The sequence below is a fragment of the Rhinoderma darwinii genome, chromosome 1, assembly GCF_050947455.1.
Source record: "Rhinoderma darwinii isolate aRhiDar2 chromosome 1, aRhiDar2.hap1, whole genome shotgun sequence".
Lineage (NCBI taxonomy): Eukaryota > Metazoa > Chordata > Amphibia > Anura > Rhinodermatidae > Rhinoderma > Rhinoderma darwinii.
Genome location: NC_134687.1, coordinates 586,980,830 through 587,002,715, shown reverse-complemented (window position 1 = coordinate 587,002,715; position 21,886 = coordinate 586,980,830). Strand labels below are relative to the sequence as shown.

General features: G+C 42.4%; 1 protein-coding gene across 1 annotated transcript in view; it reads right to left on the bottom strand.

The window, feature by feature from the left end:
- NDUFS4 (NADH:ubiquinone oxidoreductase subunit S4) overlaps positions 1-21,886 on the bottom strand; it is a 139,169-nt gene that overhangs the window by 85,568 nt on the left and 31,715 nt on the right. Inside the window, exon 2 of the mRNA XM_075854915.1 lies at positions 7,661-7,739. Within this exon, the coding sequence (XP_075711030.1) occupies positions 7,661-7,739 (79 nt within the window). The remainder of the gene's footprint in view (positions 1-7,660; positions 7,740-21,886) is intronic.

The following is a 21,886-nucleotide window of genomic DNA, read 5'->3' as shown; positions in this document are numbered from 1 at the left end:
AGTCATAGGCTAGAGAAGTGTTCACCAAACCTATCGTCAAGGAACCCCAACAGGCCATGTCTTGAAGATTACCTTAGGGATAAACAGATCATGTTATTAGTTTCACTAAATCAACAATTAGCACATATTTTCTTTATGGAAAATCCCTAAAACATAGGCCACGGGGCTTCCATGAGGACGGGTCTGGGAAAAGCACCAAACCTGTAGGTCACTAGAGAAACTACACCTTCCAGCATGGATTGAAAGCCAGTGACTATACCTGTTCTGGGATTGGTTGCTATTTTTGGTAAATATTGACTAAAGTGTGAATACAGCCAATGGAAATGTGTAATAATCGATTGTAGGTTTTGCTGTAGTATTTTTAGATTAAAAGCTGTAAATGTTTCTTACATTTGGAAAATCAGAAGGGACAGGTAGTGGTAGCGATTACAGGGGGAAATACAGAGGTTGTCACCTTTCATTACTTCTAAATGCCAAATCCGCCAAACAATTCATTGATAAAGAGGTTAGTAGAGTATTAAAGGGGATGTTTCTCACGCCTAAAAGGTACCAAGAAACAACTTATTTTGTTGAGGAAAGATGCCGCCAGCTATACATCACCCCTGCATTGACCGCCTCAGGGGAAATGTAATATTACATGTGGCAATTAAAATGAATGGGTGACTGGATACATACAAATGATACATGGAAGGGCCGGGACCGCTGGAGCTGTGGTTCTGGATCATAAGGTAGGGTTTCAGAGCAGTGGACCCCCGTCTATGACATCCATATGCCCTATTAGGCATATCGAAAAGGGTTGTCAAGATAAAACAAACTCCTTTAACCCCTTCAGGACGCAGCCTGTTTTGGCCTCGTAGACGCAGCCAAGTTTTTCAAATCTGACGTGTCACTTTGTGTGGTAATAACTTGGGAATGCTTTTACCTATCAAAGCGATTCTGAGATTGTTTTCTCGTGACATATTGTACTGAATGCTAGTGGAAAAATGTGATGAATAAATTCAGTATTTGTTTGTGAAAATCACCAAAATTGAGAAAATTTGCAAAAATTAGCATTTTTCTAAATTTAAATGTATCTGCTTGTAAAACAATTAGTAACTATTGTGTGTGGTATTACTATCTAACATTTCCCATATGTCTACTTTATGTTGGCATCGGTTTTTGAACATCCTTTTATTTTTCTAGGACGTTACAAGGCTTAGAACTTTAGCAGCAATTTCTCCCATTTTCAAGAAAATTTCCAAAACCTATTTTTATAGGTACCAATTCAATTCTGAAGTGGCTTTGAGGGTCTTATATATTAGAAACCCCCATAAGTCACCCAATTTTAAAAACTGCACCCCTCAAAGTATTTAATACAGAATTTAGAATGTTTCTTAACCCTTTAGGCGTTTCACAGGAATTAAAGCAATGTAGAGGGGAAATTTACAAATTTCTTTTTTTTGTGGAAAATCCATTTGAATCCATTTTTTTCTGTAACACAAAAGGTTTTACCAGAGAAACGCAACACAATATTTATTGCCCAGATTCTGCAGTTTTGAGAAATATCCCACATGTGGCCCTAGTGTGGTAATGGACTGAAGCACCGGCTTCAGGAGCAAAGGAGCACCTAGAGGATTTTGGGGCCTCCTTTTTATTAGAATATATTTTAGGCACCATGTCAGGTTTGAAGAGGTCTTGTAGTGCCAAAACAGTGGAAACTCCCCCAAAAAGACACCATTTGGCAAACTACACCGCTCAAGGGGTATAGTGAGCATTTTAACCCCACAGAATTTTTGCTGAATTTAGTGGAATTAGTCAGTAAAAATTAAAATCTAAACTAATAAAACTCAATTTTTACAAGCAATAAAGAAAAAGCCCCCCAAGAGTTGTAAAGCAATTTCTCTCGAGTATGGAAATACCCCATATGTGGTAATAAACGGCTGTTTGGACACACGGCAGGGCTCAGAAGGGAAGGAGCGTTATTTGGCTTTTGGAGCTTAAGTTTACTCAATTGGTTTTCGAGTGTCATGTCGCATTTGCAAAGCCCCTGAGGGACCAAAATAGTGGACACCCCCCAGAAGTGACCCCATTTGGGAAACTACAGCCCTAAAAATAATTTGTCTAGGGGTATAGTGAGCATTTTAATCCCAGTTTTTTTTGCTGAATTTAGTGTAATTAGGCCGTCAAAACTTCTATTGTTTTTTATTCTTTCTTTTTACGGCGTTCACCGTGCGCTATAAATTATATATTTAATTTATTCTGTGGGTCGATGCGATTACGGCGATACCATATGTATATAGTTTTTTTTTTATGTTTTACGGTGTTTGCACGATAAAATCACGGTTTTAAAAAAATTATTTCGTTTTTGTGTCGCCATATTCTAAGAGCCACAACTTTTTTTATTTTTCTATCAGGAAAGCTTTGTGAGGGCTATGTTTTTTGCGGAACAAACTGTCGTTTTTATTGGTACAATTTTTGGGTACATGTGACTTTTTGATCCCTATTTTTGCAATTATTTGGGAGCTGAAGTGACTAAAAATAGCGATTCAGGTATCGTTCTCTTATTATATTTTTTTTATGGCGGTCACCGTGTGGGATAAATTACATTATATTTTTATAGTTCAGGCCATTACGGACGCGGTGATACCAATTATGCATAGTTTATTTATTTCTAATAATAAAGGACTTTATAAAGGGAAAAAGGACGATTTTTAAATTTTATTATTTAGCCATTTTACTTTTGTATATTTTTTTGTAACTTTTTTTTTTTAGTCCCGATATGGACTTGAAGATCCAATTGTTGGATCGTTGTTATAATGCCTTGCAATACTTATGTATTGCAGGGTATTATACCTGTCAGTTTCACACTAACAGGAGGCATAATCGCCTTCCATAGTCGGCAGACCGGAAGCCTTTGTTAGGCTTCCGGTTGCCATAGCAATTGCCCCCCGCAACAATCGGCCCCCGCAATCGCGTAGCGGGGTGCCGATGTTGCTATAACAACTTAAATGCGGCGATCGCTATTGACTGCCGCATTTAAGGGGTTATTCGAATCGGATCACCGCTGTGATCCTACCCAATGTTTTCCCCCAATACTAGGGCTGCTAGTAGCAGCCTGTACTGGGAGATGCTACTAGGAGCACACGTAGATTAACGGGCTGCAGGCGCAACGACCAATTAATCTACATTAATCTACGTGGGGTGGTCGGGAAGGGGTTAATGCATAAACAGGCAGATTTATCTAAAAATAGCAGACAACCTCTATAGAAACTAATATGGGACTTCTTTTTTTATTCCAAGAAGAAAAGTGCTTTAATATTTTTAGAGAAAATATTGTCATACATATTTCTGCATGTATTCAGCTACGTCACAGGTACCCGAGAGATCTCACGGCTGACTCTGGTATCGGATACTTTATCCCCAGAGTAATGACTATGGCCATAAAGCCACTCTTCCATTCTTCCCATTACGGGCCATAATGCTTTTTGCCAATTGACATATAAAACGGGATGTGCTTCCAGGTGTAACACAGTGTACCAGACTAAGGCCTCATGCACACGACCGTATTTTTTCCCACCCGTAAATACTGGCGTAAATACGGGTCCGGTGTCACACGTATTCCACCCGTTTTGCACCAGTATTTACGAACCCGTGCCCGTAAATATGGGTCCGGTGTCACCCGTATTCCACCCGTATTTACGGGCACGTTTTTGGCGGCAAAATAGCACTGCACTAATCGGCAGCCCCTTCTCTATATCAGTGCAGGATAGAGCGAAGGGACAGCCTTTTCTGTAATAAAAGTTAAAGAAATTCATACTTACCTGGCCGTTGTCTTGGTGACGGGTCCCTCTCTTCATATCCAGCCCGACATCCCTGGATGACGCGGCAGTCCATGTGACCGCTGCAGCCTGTGATTGACCTGTGATTGGCTGCAGCGGTCACATGGCCTGAAACGTCATCCAGGACGTCGGGCCGGATGTCGAGAGGGACGCGTCACCAAGGCAACGGGCGGGAGACCGGACTGGAGGAAGCAGGAAGTTGTCGGTAAGTATGAAAGTCTTTTATTTTTTACAGGTTTATACTGATCGGTAGTCACTGTCCAGGGTGCTGAAAGAGTTACTGCCGATCAGTTAACTCTTTCAGCTCCCTGGACAGTGACTATTTACTGACGTCGCTTAGCAATGCTGCCGTAATGACGGGTGCACACATGTAGCCACCCGTTATTACGAGAGCTCCATAGACTTCTATGGACTGTCCGTGCCGTTATTACGGCCTGAAATAGGACATGTTCTATCTTTTTCAACGGCACGGGCACCTTCCCGTGAGAAAACGGGAAGGCACCCGTCGCCAATAGAAGTCTATGAGCCCGTTATTACGGGTCGTAATTACGACCCGTAATAACGGGAGTTTTTACGGTCGTGTGCATGAGGCCTAAGAAAAAGTGATCCAGAGTAGATCAGATTTATAATGTTTACATCAAATACTAGTTTGCTTTGATTACTACAGTTGGGAAAAAAAAAAATATATAATTTTTCCTAGGGTAAAAAATTGCAAAATAGGATGAATAAAAAAAAACAAAAACAAAAAAAAAACACCATACCATAGATGGCAATTGTCTAGTGGTAAAGCGCAGATGTCGGCATACCACCCAAAATCTGGGGCCTGTAGGATGTAAGAAGATCCATTCTTGTAAGCTGTATTAAAGAGTCATATAATAAGAAACTCTGACCTGTGTACGAGTATACACAACAGACAATACATTAAAATTTCGAAAGGGTTGTAGGGACCAGGATTTTTTAACTGGTCATGTTTTCCGGATTTGCTTAGTATTGTACAGGTGATATACGTACATCAGGCATTGCCATAGGTGTTCTCTCTATGAGATAACTTGAGGGCTGGAGTTGAGAAATACTGGTCTGAAGTGCACCACCACTTTTCGTGAAAAACGATTATAGTGCAGGAGTGAGAAAATAGTTTTTCCTAAATCACTCGTATTACTGGTTATGCTTTGAGAAGCAGCACGGACTATGTAAAGTACATGCTGCCGGCTGCTCATAACGGAGACAGAGTTGCTAGCAAGTCTCCATATCCAGAACGACCATTAGTATAGTATGTGTAGGATTTTACAGCGCTGGCGGCCGTTCTGGATACGTGAGTCGTGGAGACGCGCAGGATGCTCCGTCTCCCACTGAAGAGTTATAAATAACCCGCAGCACCGACTTTACACAGTCTATGCTGCCGCTCAAAGCAAAATCAGCAATACAAGTGATTTAGAAGAACGGTGAGAGTGCACACTTATGCACTATAAGGCTGGGTTCACACGACCTATTTTCAGGCGTAAACGAGGCGTATTATGCCTCGATTTACGCCTGAAAATAAGGCTACAATACGTCGGCAAACATCTGCCCATTCATTTGAATGGGTTTGCCGACGTACTGTGCCGACGACCTGTAATTTACACGTCGTCGTTTGACAGCTGTCCAAAGACGACGCGTAAAATTACAGCCTCGTCAAAAGAAGTGCAGGACACTTCTTGGGATGTTTTTGGAGCCGTTTTCTCATAGACTATTGAAAACAGCTCCAAAAACGGACGAAAAAACGGCGCAAAAACGGCGTGAAAAACGAAGCGAAAAACGTGAGTTGCTCAAAAAACGTCTGAAAATCAGGTGCTGTTTTCCTTTGAAAACAGCTCCGTATTTTCAGACGTTTTTGGCTCAGCGTGTGAACATACCCCAATAGTTTTTCACTGATAGTGGAGGTACAATCAATTCCATGTTAAAAGTCCAATTACAGCAGAATTAGAAGATAAAGACTATGTAAACCTTTGAAAATATATATATATATATATATATATATATATATATATATAATTTTTTTTAATGAAAAAGGTCTATTGGTTTGATTGTTGCAACCTTGTAAGTACATTTTATTAAAAATTATTTATACTTTTTGAGATACAGCTGCTTTGTATCCTGTATAGAGAACATCTGCTTTGTATCTTGTATACAGAGCAGCTGTATCTTGCGCTGAGACCTGAATCCTTCAGGTCCGCGGGAATGTACTTAGATGTGATAGTTTACAGGTGGATCCTGCTTGCCAGAGACACGCAGGACCTGCAGTCACTGAACCAGTCAGTCCCACTGACCTGACGGATACAGGATGCAAGATACAGCTGCTCTGTATACAGTATACAAAGCAGCTCTATTTTAAAAAGTACAAATAAATTTAAATAAAACATAAATACAAAGTTGCACCAATCACACTGAATAAAAAAACAACCACAGATTTTCAAAGGTGTACATCGCATTTAAAGCTACATCTGGCAAAAGATTTAATGTATACATTTTTTTTACCCAAATAGCCGCCAACTTAGAATACAAGGGGGGCAGCAACAGGGAAGTGCAATGCCTGAGTTGGTCCACTAGTTTATACATGAATAGTTCAGTAAACGTGCATTTCAGGTAATAAATGTATGTTTATGATAATGCAATTCTTCAAAAAGGGTATTCCAAATTGTAACATTGATGGTCCATGCTAAAAATGAGCCATTAAGGTTTGCTCAGTAGGGAGGAGGAGCACGAAATTAGGTACCAGCACCAAATCAGCAGAAAAAAGGGGCCTCGGCTCCTCCACACAGTGTTGCCCTTGTCCAAGTAGCTGTCTGGTACTGTAGCTCATTCACTTGAATGAGACAAAGCAGCAATGTCATACCCCGGCATGGAAACGTACGTTGCCACCTAGGTACTGTGGTGAAGAAAGGGTAAAGGCCCTCTAGCTCTTCTCTGCGGATTGGTAGGGATACAGAGAGTTGGACTCCTCAACTGATCACACATTCTAAGGCTTGGCCATGGATCTTCGCTTTAGCTTTGCTTGTGGAATGTGCTAACGGGAAAGTAATGGTTTACCCAACCCACAAGCTTAATACAATTCAATTTGGATACAACAGCAGCTCTATTGTGGTGACTTATGTGGACAAAACATCAGCATTCTCGGTACGGGTTAGGGCTTGTCCGATTCCTTTATTTCAACAAAACACAGAAAATGATGATACCAGATGATGCCACCTTAGCTCAGAAGTAGTTATTTTTCATCCTCATTCGGTTACCCAGCTGGGTGGGTTTACCATGTAAAGGACTACAGTTTCCATGATTCCTTTACCCGCTCACATACATTGCCTATATTTACATCTATCTGCATGCCCCTCTATTACAAGGTGTAAGGCAGTGCGGTAGTTATTTACCGTCTGCTACTTAGACGCAGCTCTGCTGTTGGACTCTGCACAATTGCCTGCCCAGCATGTGAAACATGATCCCCCCAGAGACCGGCAGGGGGCGGGGGGTAGTGGACATAAGAGGTATGGGATGCATGAGAGGGGAGATAAATAACCACAGTGTAGGGAACGTCAAACAAAGAGGAGACAAAAAAAACAGGAGCATGGTCATGTGACTGCATGCGGGACTGGCTTACAAAGATATTTAGGCTACAGACAGTACATTAGTCAGTGACTAATTTTAATGCAATTAAACCATAAATTTTTTTAAATATCGGAAAACCCCTTTAAGACATAACAATTTGCACATTGCAGATATCCAGCAACTAACTCAAACTTTCATTTCTGAGGTGTACAGGTTACCTATCGTGCAGTGAGAGCCTCTCAAGAAAAGAAGTAAGGAATGCTTACCAATTTTTCATCTACAGTGATGAGTTGCGTGTTTTGGGTTTGGTCCTGTGCCAGCCTCCATGTGGAAGTGCTCAATGACCTGCAGAGTAAGACTCGAAGTTAACAATGATTCATAGAAGAAGAATAAAGACAGACAAACCTTACATAAAACACGCTGCTTTAACAATATCGGTCTAGTTAAAAAAAAAAAAAGTAAAGAGAGGAAAAAGAGAGCGAAAGGATTAGAGAGTGAGAGGGCACACAAATCCCTTCTCTCCTCAGTTACAGCAGTTCAGGCTGCTGAGTTTTTGGCAGTCTCCCACTTTGTAGTTCACAACAGGCTGCACTTTATGTCTGCTACAGGCTCCCTGTCATAGGGAGACCGCCGGTGGCAAAAATTGCTCTAAGTGAATGTACAGTAGCGGGTTTGTCACGATCAGACATAGAAACACAAAGCTGTAATAAAGCAGCTTAAGACTGAACCCAAAACGATGGCATCAGAGGTGAAGAAGAAAAAGAAAGTATTTGTTAAATTGTATTAGCTGCATGGCTTGAGACAAAGAGTGGTAAACAGAATGGACAGAAGGGGGGTGGACTTGAGCAGAATTTAGGAAGGTGTGGTTCTTCATTTTAAGAGAAAAAAACAAAACAAAACATGAATGTAATTCACTGTGAGCAAACACTATGAGTGGATGAATCACTGGAGATCCGCACACTTTCCTGAGGCGCAGAATGAACTTAGTCTATGGGAGAGTAGCTAACCCAACGATGAGCATCTAGAGACGTCATCTAAGGTCATGGTATGATGTGTTCAGTTAAAACCAAAATTACTACATTATTTTAACCAAACGAGGAACACACGTTTTTTTTTTTTCATCTCGGCAGATCAGAATTTAACTTTTTCTTTTTTAACCTCTTAATGACTGCCCATACGCCATTACACGGCATGGTCATAAGCCCAGCTCGGGACTAGAGTGGGTGTCGGGCTGTCTAAAGACAGCGGGGCTCTTGCTCTAATGAGGTAACTCTGATCCTGGCCTTTTAACCTTTTAAGTGTTGTAATCTGCTGTCAATAGCTGCCGTGGCATCTAAGTGGTTTCAGAGGGTTGGGGCTCCCTCTCTCACCCCTGCAACGCGATCGCGTGGTAATGATGGTTTTCATGGCAGCCAGGGGCCTAGCACAGGCCCCCCAGGTCTGCTATCAGGTCTGCCCATTGGGCCCTTTCAGATGCAGGGCCTAACAGAATGCCTGTCAGTTTTACATTGACATGCATAATACATAATGCATAATACATAATGCATAATAGCCGAGGCGTGACACCAAACTAAGAGCAACAGTCTATGTTTCAATTTTGAATGATAACCCGAGCATACCAGTCCTCAAAAAAGGTTTTGTTTGCGATCATCCTTTCTATACAAAACCTGCCTACAGTGAACGGTCCCTAAAATATAGCTAGTAGTATGTCTCTACATGATTCATTTGGAAATTATCCTGTAGCAGTAAGGGTTCATCAGGGAAAATGGAACTAAATTTCAGAGATTTCTGCAAGTGGTGTGATCACAGCTTAAAGAGCTAAATCTATACCCTCTCAGTCAGTGATACCACTGTCAAGGTTTTCTTTAAAAACCCCATTAGGCACAACGGAGAACGAATACAAAGAACCAATTCACTCTGTAGGACGTGACCTGGACAGCTCATTGATTTCAATCAGAGTGTAATGCTTCATTTCTCCTGTGGTTGTGCTACAGGGGAATTGAACACTTGTGGCTGGGTTCCCCTGCAGATTACAACTGATCGCTTTGTGCCCTAGCAGTAAGACACTCAGATCAGATTATTGCCAGGGTACCCTTCTATCAAAAAGAAATTGTGCAAAGCGATCAAACTTTTTAACGACCATAATCAAATAGACATGATCAATGATCGCTTGGCTTAAACGGCCATTATGATCTATGATAAACAGTCCTATCTAAATGCAGCTTAAACCTTCATGCATGATACTGTATATATGTTGGATAACCGTTTGCCTGTAAGAAATATAGTAAAATAAAATGTGTTATATATAGTGTGGGTACATCTTACAGACATGACTGCTAGGATAGAGTAATGGGTGCCACAGAGTTTTCATCTTTGGTGGTAAATATTACAGCCGACTACCAAGTGAATATGCAAATAAATTCTGAACCACGCAACTGTTAGTTTCAGAGGTAAGGACCAATGGTTGTGTGGGAGTAACTTCAATAGATGTAACCCTCAGATGTGTGAAGTGAATAGCGTAGATGGCTTGTCTAGATCAGAAGGCAATCCTATGTGCTATCACGCCAGCTTTACAGCATTCAATCCTCTTTAGTCTGGGATCTTAGAATTTGCAAAGAGACATTTAAACACATTACCCTCAGATTATCTTTCAGCACATACGGACATGGAAATGTGCTAAAACAAATGTTCTGTGTCCATGGGATTTTTATTTTTTTAGAAATTGGACAGAAAAGGTGATACTCAATTGAACAATTGTGTCTTGCTTCCATATAAAATATTGATAAATAAAAGTCTCAAACACCAAGTAAAAAAAGTCTACACAGAATAACGCCTCTACAGGCAACACTGTCAGGGCTCGGCACCATGCTTGATCAGAAATCTCGACATAGCTTGACAATTAGCTGCTTGTCAATGCGTCAAGCAAGTGGTTGAAAAGAGCCCTTAAATCGTGGAATGGAAATTTCGGGGGTAAATGTACCTGCGTGTCAGTGGCCAGAGTGCTGTTAGTGAAGGTCGGATTAGCGAGTTTGTGAAAGAGACCGAGGGCAGGGTATAGGGTTATATGGGTGACCCGCAAGACCAAATAGGCTACCTATATCCAAAACTCCCAATATATGCATGGCCTTGTTATTAGTAACAGGGTGTGCCTTAAAAATGATAAGAGTATTTTAACTCTGCTGAAAAATATGTAGTGTAACCTCTGAGACGTGTCCTTCGCTGGTTATATTCCTTTACTGTTTATATTTCACTTATTGTCAAAAATGTTCTACGATTCTAGCAGTAAGATGACACAGACAAAGAATGCTGCTAATGGCTGATGACCCCATGAACATGCATGTTGAGCTCTACCAAACGTGCAAGTCTATGGGAGGAATGTTTTGATTGGTGGGTGTCCGAGCACGGAGACCCCCAACAACCACTAAAACGAAGCGGCAGAAGCGTTCAGGTGAGCGCTGTGCTGCATTGTTTCTGATCGGCTTTCCTCGTGGTGGAGTTGCTGCGGTTCCTAAACGCTTCCACTTCGCAATAATATTACTCACAGTTGATCGCAGAATATCTAGGAGGGAAGAAATTTCACGAACTGACTTGTTACAACGGTGACGTCCGATTACAGGACCGCGCTGGAATTCACTGAGCTCTTTAGAATGACCCATTCTTTCACAAATGATTGTAAAGGCGACTGCATGGCTAGTGGTGCTAGATTTTATACAACTGTGGCAATGGGACTGAATCAATTCAATAATTAAGAAGTGTGTCCCAACACTTTTTGTTGAAATAATGTATATTACACTTTTAGCTACTTCGCATCAAATATATTTAGGTTAAATGGCTGGTAAAAAAAAAATATATGAATGGATCCTTGACCAATTGGGGCACCTTTCACTAGAAGCACATGGCCAAATTATAAGTAGATGCAATTCTTTAATACAAGAAAATGATGGTCCTATGATTCTCCATGTGCAGAAGCGCCTATGTTATAGAACATGCACACAGGAACGCACTTCCTAGACAAGACCATCAGGAACTGCTCTTCTACAACTGCACGGTTATCCCCCCACAAAACTGGAGATTGGTGCGGGATGTGTAGTATATTACAGGATTTCGTCCATTCCTGTAAAGGATATCTAGAAGTCTGTCCTTGCTTGTGCAAATACAGGAAATTAAGCATCTGCCCAAGACTAAGCAGGTTCCAGAAGGAACCCCGATTCTCTCCTTGTCTGAAAGCATAATGGCCAGTATACAAGCAAATGTAACAAAGCATGGGACCATTGACAGGTCCATTTGAACGGCGAAAAAAATATTGAAATTGTAAAAGAGGTTAAAATAAACACTAAACCAGCCATGGAATTATCTTCGGAGGAGCCTTATACGATTATGCTCTTACCCTCTGTTGGTAAATACGAAGAAATAAAAAAAAAACTAGAATAAAAAATGGAGCCCTTAAAGTCCATACTGCAGTAATGGATAAGTAGACATCTGTACTTAATGGTCTCAGGGAGATGGTTCTCTTTCGTAATAATAGAAGCTAAAATTGAATCTAAAAAAGCTCCAAGCACTTATCTAATAAAACATTTTAAAAGCAGCCCTAATCTTAAACTATGTTAATCTGGTACGTGTTTATCGTGACGTAATAACCATCTCATTATAAGTGGAAACAACTGCTTAAAAAATTATCTAGATGTTTGTATGTAGGCACAAAACCTATGTAAAAGTAATAGATTGAGAAACATCCCAAGTCATTTCTGTGGCTTAAAGTTCATTGCGCCTAGACCGTTCACGTAGAGATAAAGGTGGTTTTCAAAAACAGACAATTGAAAGTGGGAATTGGACAAGAACGTAAAGTTTCGGTTCAGTGTAAAAAAAAAAAAGCACAAATCACTGTACAAACATGCTTGCCATAAACTGCCTAATGCTTGGAGCCTAATGGAGTTAAAGCTTTGAACAGCCATAAAAAGGCACAGATCTTTTTGAAACACCTCATTTATTAAATTCTTTTATAATGTATTAAAAGATCTAAAACTGCACATAAATCTACAGGTTGTCAAAAAGGTTACCCGAGCTACAGGTCTTGAAATATATAAAACTATAATAAGTTAAGTTTTTCCAATTCCCTGTTAAAGGGGTATTCCTAGAATCAACATTTATCACCTATCCATAGGAAAGGTGATAAGTGTTTGATAGCCGGAGTCCCCACCGATCACTAGAACGGGGATCCCAAGCCCCCTTCCTCCTCACACGCAGAGAGAAAAACTTTAAACGGGACTGGCAGAGACAGAGTATAGCGCTCGGCTGTTTACATCAGTCTCATAGACATTGAATTGAGCGGCAGGGAACATGCTCGTCCTCCACTCCACTTAATGTACCCCCCGCAGTGAGGAGCTTGAGTAGGGAATGGTGGCTTGGGACCCCGAACTGGTGATCGGTGGTGTGCCCAGCAATCAGACCCTTATTACCTATCTTGCGGATAGGTGATAAATGTTGGTTCTGCGATAACCCCTTTAAGCTGGCTACTGACCAGGATAATTTTGCTTATGATTGGAGGAATAATCTGAACGGTCAGTTCATGTTTATTTCAATGATGAGGGAAATAAGTTGCTGCCTGTTGAAATCCAACATGCCCCATCCTTCTCTTCCCAAGGGCAAATGTCAGGAGCACTGTCAAGATGCCCACATAAAACAAAAAGCTGGCTGATCATACCAAGACCAACAGGTTAGGCAGATTTTAAACTGATAAATAAGGCCAGCATAAGGGGGTTTAACCACATATCCACAGGTTGGGTCTGACTGCTGGGACCACCGCACATTGAAAGAACTAGAAACCCCACTTACCCAATCCTCCTCCTGTAGATGGCCAAGATAGGATAGCATTGTATGGTAAGATAGCCAAGTATAAGCATGGCTGTCAAGAAACCAGGAAAGTGAGAAGGTTTATTAGCTGCAGACTTTAATCTAGTTCTTCATTAAATTGAAAGAAATGATGGTGGTAAAATGATGAACTCACGGCAGCGAGATAGAAAGAAGACTGTTAAAATAATAATGAGGGAGGGGGGGAGCACCAAATCTTATTTCAGAAGACTGATATTTTGACCTTTAGTATTTTGCAGAAACTGCACAGCCCTTTCATTTGGCTGCCTGAATAGCAATAGAAGCACAATCCCGGTGTCCTAGATGAAGACCGGCCATTCAGTTTGGAGGCATCTTAGAAGCTTAAATACCTCACAAGCTTTGAAGATAAAAGTGTGATATTTGCAGTAAGTTCACAAGTGTTCCCATGACCCTGCTCTGACATACCTTTGAATGGTAATTTACTCCTTACTACAATATGGATTTTGTTATTTCCCAAACATGACAAATTTAACCACAAATGTAAACATCAATGTGATCCAAGGAAATTCAGTACCGAACCTTCACTCAGAGACAGATTATGAAATATACATACTTCTGTATGCCATAAATATACCGTATATATACCTATACACTGCGGCACTTTACATAGAACATTTGGGGAGAACATACTATAACGAGCACATATCGAGCAACAAAGCGTACAACTAGAATGTATTTTATTCACACTGCATGTTGTCCTTACATTAGAATAAGGCTAAGGCCCTATTCACAAGACAGGGTTTCCTGGCCGTGTGTGACAGCCGCTCAAAAAACGGCCGTCACATGGCCGCAGTAGGAACAATAGACCACATATTGGGCTATTCACACGGGCCATTTTTTGATGGCCCTTTTAACCCGGGCGTCAAAAAATGGAACATGCACTATTTTCGGCCTATCTCCCGGCTCCCACAGAAGTCTATGGGGCTGGGTAATACACGGCCATCACTTGAATGTGTTCCAAATGACGGCCGTGTCTTCAGTCGCTCGCTCTCTCCTCCTCCCCACAGTGCGAAGTGCATGTGAGGAGGAGGGTATTTGTTTGCTCCCTGTAGGAGCGGAATCCCCAATCCCAAGGCCACAGCTTCGGCAAAGCTGTGGCCGGGGATTCCGTTCCAGAAGAAGTCCCTAACTTCACTGTCCATACATGGACAGAGTGACGTCAGACTTCTGAAGCAGAATCTCCGGCGTTGCGGCCGGTGTTTCCGCTCCAGGAGAAGTCCCTGACTTCAATGTGTCCATATATGGACATTGAAGCCAGGGACTTCTCCTGGAACGGTGGCGCTATCTACAGAAAGGTAGGGTGGGTGCCATCTATGGGGGGGTGCGGTGTAGAACTACCTACGGGGGGTCTTCGTGGCACTACCTACGGGGGGGGGGCTGCGTGGCACTACCTACGGGGGGGGCTGCGTGGCACTACCTACGGGGGGGGCTGCGTGGCACTACCTACGGGGGGGGGGCTGCGTGGCACTACCTACGGGGGGGGGCTGCGTGGCACTACCTACGGGGGGCTGCGTGGCACTACCTACGGGGGGCTGCGTGGCACTACCTACGGGGGGCTGCGTGGCACTACCTACGGGGGGCTGCGTGGCACTACCTACGGGGGGCTGCGTGGCACTACCTACGGGGGGCTGCGTGGCACTACCTACGGGGGGCTGCGTGGCACTACCTACGGGGGGCTGCGTGGCACTACCTACAGGGGGCTGCGTGGCACTACCTACAGGGGGCTGCGTGGCACTACCTACAGGGGGCTGCGTGGCACTACCTACAGGGGGCTGCGTGGCACTACCTACAGGGGGCTGCGTGGCACTACCTACAGGGGGCTGCGTGGCACTACCTACAGGGGGCTGCGTGGCACTACCTACAGGGGGCTGCGTGGCACTACCTACAGGGGGCTGCGTGGCACTACCTACAGGGGGCTGCGTGGCACTACCTACAGGGGGCTGCGTGGCACTACCTACAGGGGGCTGCGTGGCACTACCTACAGGGGGCTGCGTGGCACTACCTACAGGGGGCTGCGTGGCACTACCTACAGGGGGCTGCGTGGCACTACCTACAGGGGGCTGCGTGGCACTACCTACAGGGGGCTGCGTGGCACTACCTACAGGGGGCTGCGTGGCACTACCTACAGGGGGCTGCGTGGCACTACCTACAGGGGGCTGCGTGGCACTACCTACAGGGGGCTGCGTGGCACTACCTACAGGGGGCTGCGTGGCACTACCTACAGGGGGCTGCGTGGCACTACCTACAGGGGGCTGCGTGGCACTACCTACAGGGGGCTGCGTGGCACTACCTACAGGGGGCTGCGTGGCACTACCTACAGGGGGCTGCGTGGCACTACCTACAGGGGGCTGCGTGGCACTACCTACAGGGGGCTGCGTGGCACTACCTACAGGGGGCTGCGTGGCACTACCTACAGGGGGCTGCGTGGCACTACCTACAGGGGGCTGCGTGGCACTACCTACAGGGGGCTGCGTGGCACTACCTACAGGGGGCTGCGTGGCACTACCTACAGGGGGCTGCGTGGCACCAAACGGTGGGCTGTGTGGCACTACCCACAAGGTGGGCTGTGTGGCACTACCCACAAGGAAGGCTGTGTGGCACTACCCACAAGGAAGGCTGTGTGGCACTACCCACAAGGAAGGCTGTGTGGCACTACCCACAAGGAAGGCTGTGTGGCACTACCCACAAGGAAGGCTGTGTGGCACTACCCACAAGGAAGGCTGTGTGGCACTATCTACAGTGGGCAGTGTGTGGCATTATCTACAGAGGGAAGTGTGTGGCAAAAAACGTACAAATGAAATTCATCCGTTTTTAAAACAGAAAGGGAAAAAAACTGATGCAAAACGGGTCAAAATCGGCCGTTAGAAATGGAAACACGGCCCGGAACGGGAATGAGCGTTCCTACGAACGCCTGTTTGCCCGATCAGTGGCCAGTGTAAAAGGGCTTTATGGCCCACATTACAGTCACATAGCATTTCTAGATTTCTATACGGTCAATCTGCCTTGTAGAACATAATGTGACAACATAATAAAATCGCTGCATAAATAGGCACACCGGCTGTACAGAAATCTAGAAAGACGTGCTGACAGCTCCTAGTGGCCATTTTTTGTTCTCATTTGGTTTTCCAGAAAGGGATAAATATAAAGACGCTCAAACATGTGGAAATATCTTCCAGACAGTTACAGTAGTGACAAAAAAAAGGTATACTACTTGTTGTATAAGTCACAAAGAACAACGGAAAAGGACAATCCCACAACTGAATGCGTCATTTGGTAGTAATTTCACTGGAATAGAAACTTTAACAAAAGACCACATTCGGCTAATTTTCAAAAATGTCACAGAAATTAACAAAAAGAAAAAGACAACATAAATTGGAGCTTCATTCACATTTTGGCAAAACATACGTGGATGAAACAAGGACCAAGAGCCCACAACGACATTTGCCATGAAGTGGTTGGTATGCAATGTTGTTATATCAAATAATCTGCTGTCCGACCTATAGAAGGCAGGGATACTGTATCTAGTATAGTCATGCTACAGAAGGCACACCAAAAAACTACTGTGGTTGCTCCATACTAAACGTATTGTAAGAGTAAGTATTCACTTAGTACAAGATTTACAAAGAACACCAAGTGTCGAAGGAGTCATAACTGCTTGCCTCGCACATCTACCCTTATTCCACACTGTGTGGCAAGCAAATACTGCCAAAGATCTGCCACCAATATGATGTAAACCAGCCATCAGCATTTACAGAATGGTGAAGGTAAAAACTCTTTGCATTAACATTTTTAGTAAGATCGTAAATCATAGAGACGCTGTACTAAACGTCAAAAACCGCTGGGGGCTGCTTTAAGGGAAGAATCTTCTGTCTTTACTCCAGGACCAATACCGCTTACTTCATGGTCTGTGTAGTCTCATGCATATTAATACAAGTTATTATCACAAACATTTGCAGAAAGCAAAAAAAACAAAAAACACACTAGAACGTGGATGGCAATATAGCAGAAAAGTGCAATTACAACGTAAATATGTCTAATTCCCGGGCCGGCATATCAGTCAATTGTTCCTGAAAGTGAGAGGAGGTGGTAATTATAAAGCTGAAAGTGATGTTCTCTTAGCTTTGTGAATTACATGCCAGATTGTTTGAGGTCATACTACCCACCCAGATGGGAATGTTTATCACATACCAACCCCACCGGACTGATTCAACATCTGAGCTTTTCAAGTGAGCATTAAATAAGGAGTTTAAAAAAGTTACAATATGTCCAGATGATGTACATCTAGTCTACGTCCCTTGGGTTGTAATAAAGACATCTGCGATCAAGTTCAAAGTGTGCAGCCCGGCTCACCCAAAGCACGCAGGGCTTACTTACCTGCCTCGGATAGTCTAAGGAACCCTAATCCCATGCGGTCTATGAAGGTTCTCCATCTTGATATCTTTTTAGAAAAATCTGATTAATATGTCTGAGGGATTGAGAAATTTGATAATTCAGTGGTACCAAGACTCATTGAATCTTCTCAACCCATTGCCATTTCTACCTTGGCCTGAAGTCCTTGGTAACCCAAAATAGACTAGTTGCTTGGGACACACGGTCTGCCAACCTCATAGATTTTAGACCAAGCATCCATTGTAAACAAACGGTCTCAGATGTCCCATCTATTCAGGTTAACCCCTTAATGACCGGGCCTGTTTGGACCTTAATGACCAAGCCAGATTTGGCAAATCTGGTATGTCTGACTTTATCAGAGAATAACTCTGAACGTTTTGAACATCCAAGTAATTCTGACAATGTTTTTTCGTCACATGTTGTACTTTATTTTAGTGGTAAAAGTAGACTGATACAATTTGCGGAAAATAATAAAAAAATAGAAAAATGGAAGAAATTTTGTAAAAATTACTATTTTTCCCTATTTTTAACTGCAATATGTCACATATGTACACACATACTGTATAATTTTTTTTAATTAAATATATATTTCTATCTCTTTACTCCATTTTGGTAGCACTTTTGAAAAAATAAAATACATTTTCAGCAATTTAGAGAACTTACAAATTGAATAATAATTGTATAAATTTTGAAGTACATTTTATTTTCCTGCACCAAGCCAGGTTTTCAGAGGCTCATAGGTGTCAGAATGGTGGAAACCCCCACAAATGACCCCATTTAGAACACTAGACCCCTTAAGGTATTTATCTAGGGGTATAGTAAGTATTTTGACCCCACAGTTTTTTGCTAAATTTAATACATAGCAGGTGAAAAAATAAAAAAATCACTTTTTTTCATAAAAGTATCAGTTTGAAGACCGATTTCTTTGTAAAGCGACCATGAGAATGAAGAAACACACCACAAAATCCATCACCCTGTTTCTCCTGTTTTCAAAAATACATACATTGTGGCCCTAATGCGTTGCCTGGACACACGGTAGGGCCCAAAAGGAGGGGAGCACCCGGAGGCTTTCAGGACTCATATTTTGCTTGAAAATGTTTTAGGCCCCACTGTACATTTGGAGAGGGTTTGAGCTGACAGAACGATAGAAACTCCCGATAAACCCCATTTAGAAAACTAGACCCCTTAAGGTATTTATCTAGGGGTATAGTTAGCATTTTGACCACACAGGTTTTTCACTAAATATATTGGAATCAGTCTGTAAAAATGGAAATCTTTTTTTCTGAAACATAGAAATTTGTAATATTTACAAGGAACAACGAAGAAAATGCACCCCAACATTTGTAAAGCAATGTTGTCCGATTACAATACCCCATATGTGGTAATAAACTGCTGTTTGGACCCACAGCAGGGCTCAGAAGGGAAGGAGGGACCAAAACAGCGGAAACCCACCAAAAGTGACCCCATTTTGGAAAAACCTTCAAGGAATTTTTCTAGGTGTATAGTGAGCATTTACACCCCACGGGTCTTTTGCAGAGTTTATTAGAATTAGGGCGCGAAAATTAATATCAAAATTTTTTCCACTAAAATGTTGAATTTTCTTATTTTCACAAGGGATAAAGGAGGGAAAAAACACCCATTTTTTATAAAGCAATTTCTCCCGAGTACGGAAATACCCCACGTGGTCATACGTTTTTTCATTAGAAATGAGTTAACCCTTTCAGGACTGATCCATTTTTTTCCTTTCTTATTTTAGATTTTCACTCCCCCGCCTTCCAAGAGCCATAACTTTTTTTTTTTCCATCAATAGAGTGGTGTGAGGGCTTATTTCTTGTGGGAGGAGCTGCAGTTTTTATTGGTACAATTTTTTGGTACATAAAAAGTGATTAAAAAGTTGTATTACATTTTTTTTTTAGAGCTAAGGTGACAAAAAAAAAATAAATATAGCGATTTTGGCGGTTTCAATTATTAAATTTTTTTAAGGTGTTCACTGTGTGAATTAAATAATGGCATATTGTAATAGTTCGGACTTTTACGGACGTAGCGATACCAATTTTGTTCATTTTTTTTACATTACTTTAGAAGAAAGATGGGAAAAGGTGGTTTTTTTTATTTAACTTTAAAAAAATAAAAATTCACTACTAATAACTTTAATAATTCTACACATTTTATTAATCCCCTCAGGGGACATGATCCAGCGATCATTGGATCGCTGGTACAATACACTGCAATACTAATGTATTGCAGTATATTGTTATTCTTACAGGCTTCTGTAACAGAGCGATCGCTGTACCTGTCCGCAGCGATCTAGCAGCCTACCATGACGTTCATTTTAGTCATCGGTCGGGAAAGGGTTAAAGCATAACTCAAGTGAAAACAATAACTTCACAGTGCTCTTAGATCCCCATGTGCAAGACCTCTGTGGAGACTTTCCCTTCAAGGTTCAATAGTTTATGCTGTAGACCTATTTGCTCTATGTAGCCCGTTCACGGTCTCTACAAGAATGCTAGCTCACATTACACTTGCCAATCCTTTCTTCCATTCTCCACCATTAGTACACTACTATGGGCAAACCTATTCCATATTGCAGATGCGGCTTGCTTGGATCAGAGCAGGGGCTGCTGTAATCACAGGACTTTATTACCTAGCAAGTTCCCTCTACAGTAGGTCTGGCCAATTAATCGAAAAATACCCATAACCCAGCGCAATTAAGCAACATCATCTTGTGCATTTCGGTTTCTTCAATTATTTTTTCCCGGGTTCATCTGTATCTCTGTCCTCAGTACGCAGATACAGTTAAATCCAATAGTAGAGCAGGGAGCCGTAAGGTCCCTGCTCTACCATTCACTGTGTATCGCTGGATGCTCACAGCTCGGCACAGACAGGAGCGAGGCAGTGATGTAATCGCGCCAGTCTGCGCTGAGCCTCACAGACCAGAGGAGAAGAGGGATCTCCTCCACTCGTCCCTGGAACGGGGTTTAGGTGAGTATGTGTTTTATTAGGCACTATTGGAGCAGTGGGGGTAGCTATGGGGGCATTATACTGTGTGGAGGACAGTTATGGGGTCATTATACTGTGTGGAGGGCAGTTATGGGCGCATTATACTGTGTGGAGGGCAGTTATGGGCGCATTATACTGTGTAGAGGGCAATTATGGGGGCTTTATACTGAGTGGAGGGCAGCTATAGGGCCATTATACTGTGTGGAGGGCAGCTATAGGGCCATTATACTGTGTGGAGGGCAGCTATAGGGGCATTATACTGTGTGGAGGGAAGCTATAGGGGAATTATACTGTGTGGGGGCACTGTGGGGCAATATACTGTGTGGGGGCAGCTATAGGGGAATTATAGTGTGGGGGCACTGTGGGGCAATATACTGTGTGGGGGCAGTATCAGGGGGTATATTATATACAGTAGTTTACAGCAGGCTCAGGGGATAAATATGAATTCAATGGTGCAGCATGCAAATAGGGGGCATTGCCTAAATAACCATTCATTAATCGTAATCAAGGTTATATGTTCACTTAATTGTGATTTTTATTTAGGTCATAATCGCCCAGCCCTACTCTACAGGCACAAAGACAGTCTTTAATTTCCTGTTGAGCTAAGAAATGCAAGGTATTGTATCCCTCTCTATTATCTATCTCTAAAGCCATCTTGTTCCTGCATTAGACATCAGCAGGGAGGAAGTAAAGGGCTGCAGTAAGTAAAGGCTCCTACTCTGCCTCATATTGAAATGAATGGCATGTACAGCCTGAAACTGAATGAAGCTAATAAAGCGCACAGAGCATAGCAACTTGGAGGTGCATATCCCAAGATGTTTTTAGGTGGATCACTTGGAACTATGTTTTAAAGCTGAACTGGTATTGATCAAAAGGAAAAAGCAACTGGAGACATATCAAGCCATTCTATAATTCAACCTTCAATAGTCTTCATATTTTTCTAAAAAGTAATTTAGGTGGGGAACCTATGTAAGGGAATAGGAGTTGCAGGAAGTTGCCAAATTTTTCTTTTAGAATGTATGTCCTAACAAAAGCCAATTGCTGACATGAATACTACTGTCTGCTGCTCACAAGAAATTAAAAACACAACTTATATTAATGAAAAACGGAAATGAAGGCACTGAAAAGCAATATTACGTAAACCCTTGTGCCACCGCCAAGATAATTAAACTGCAGGACGATATGGTTATTTTCCCCAGTGTGTACAGGAACAA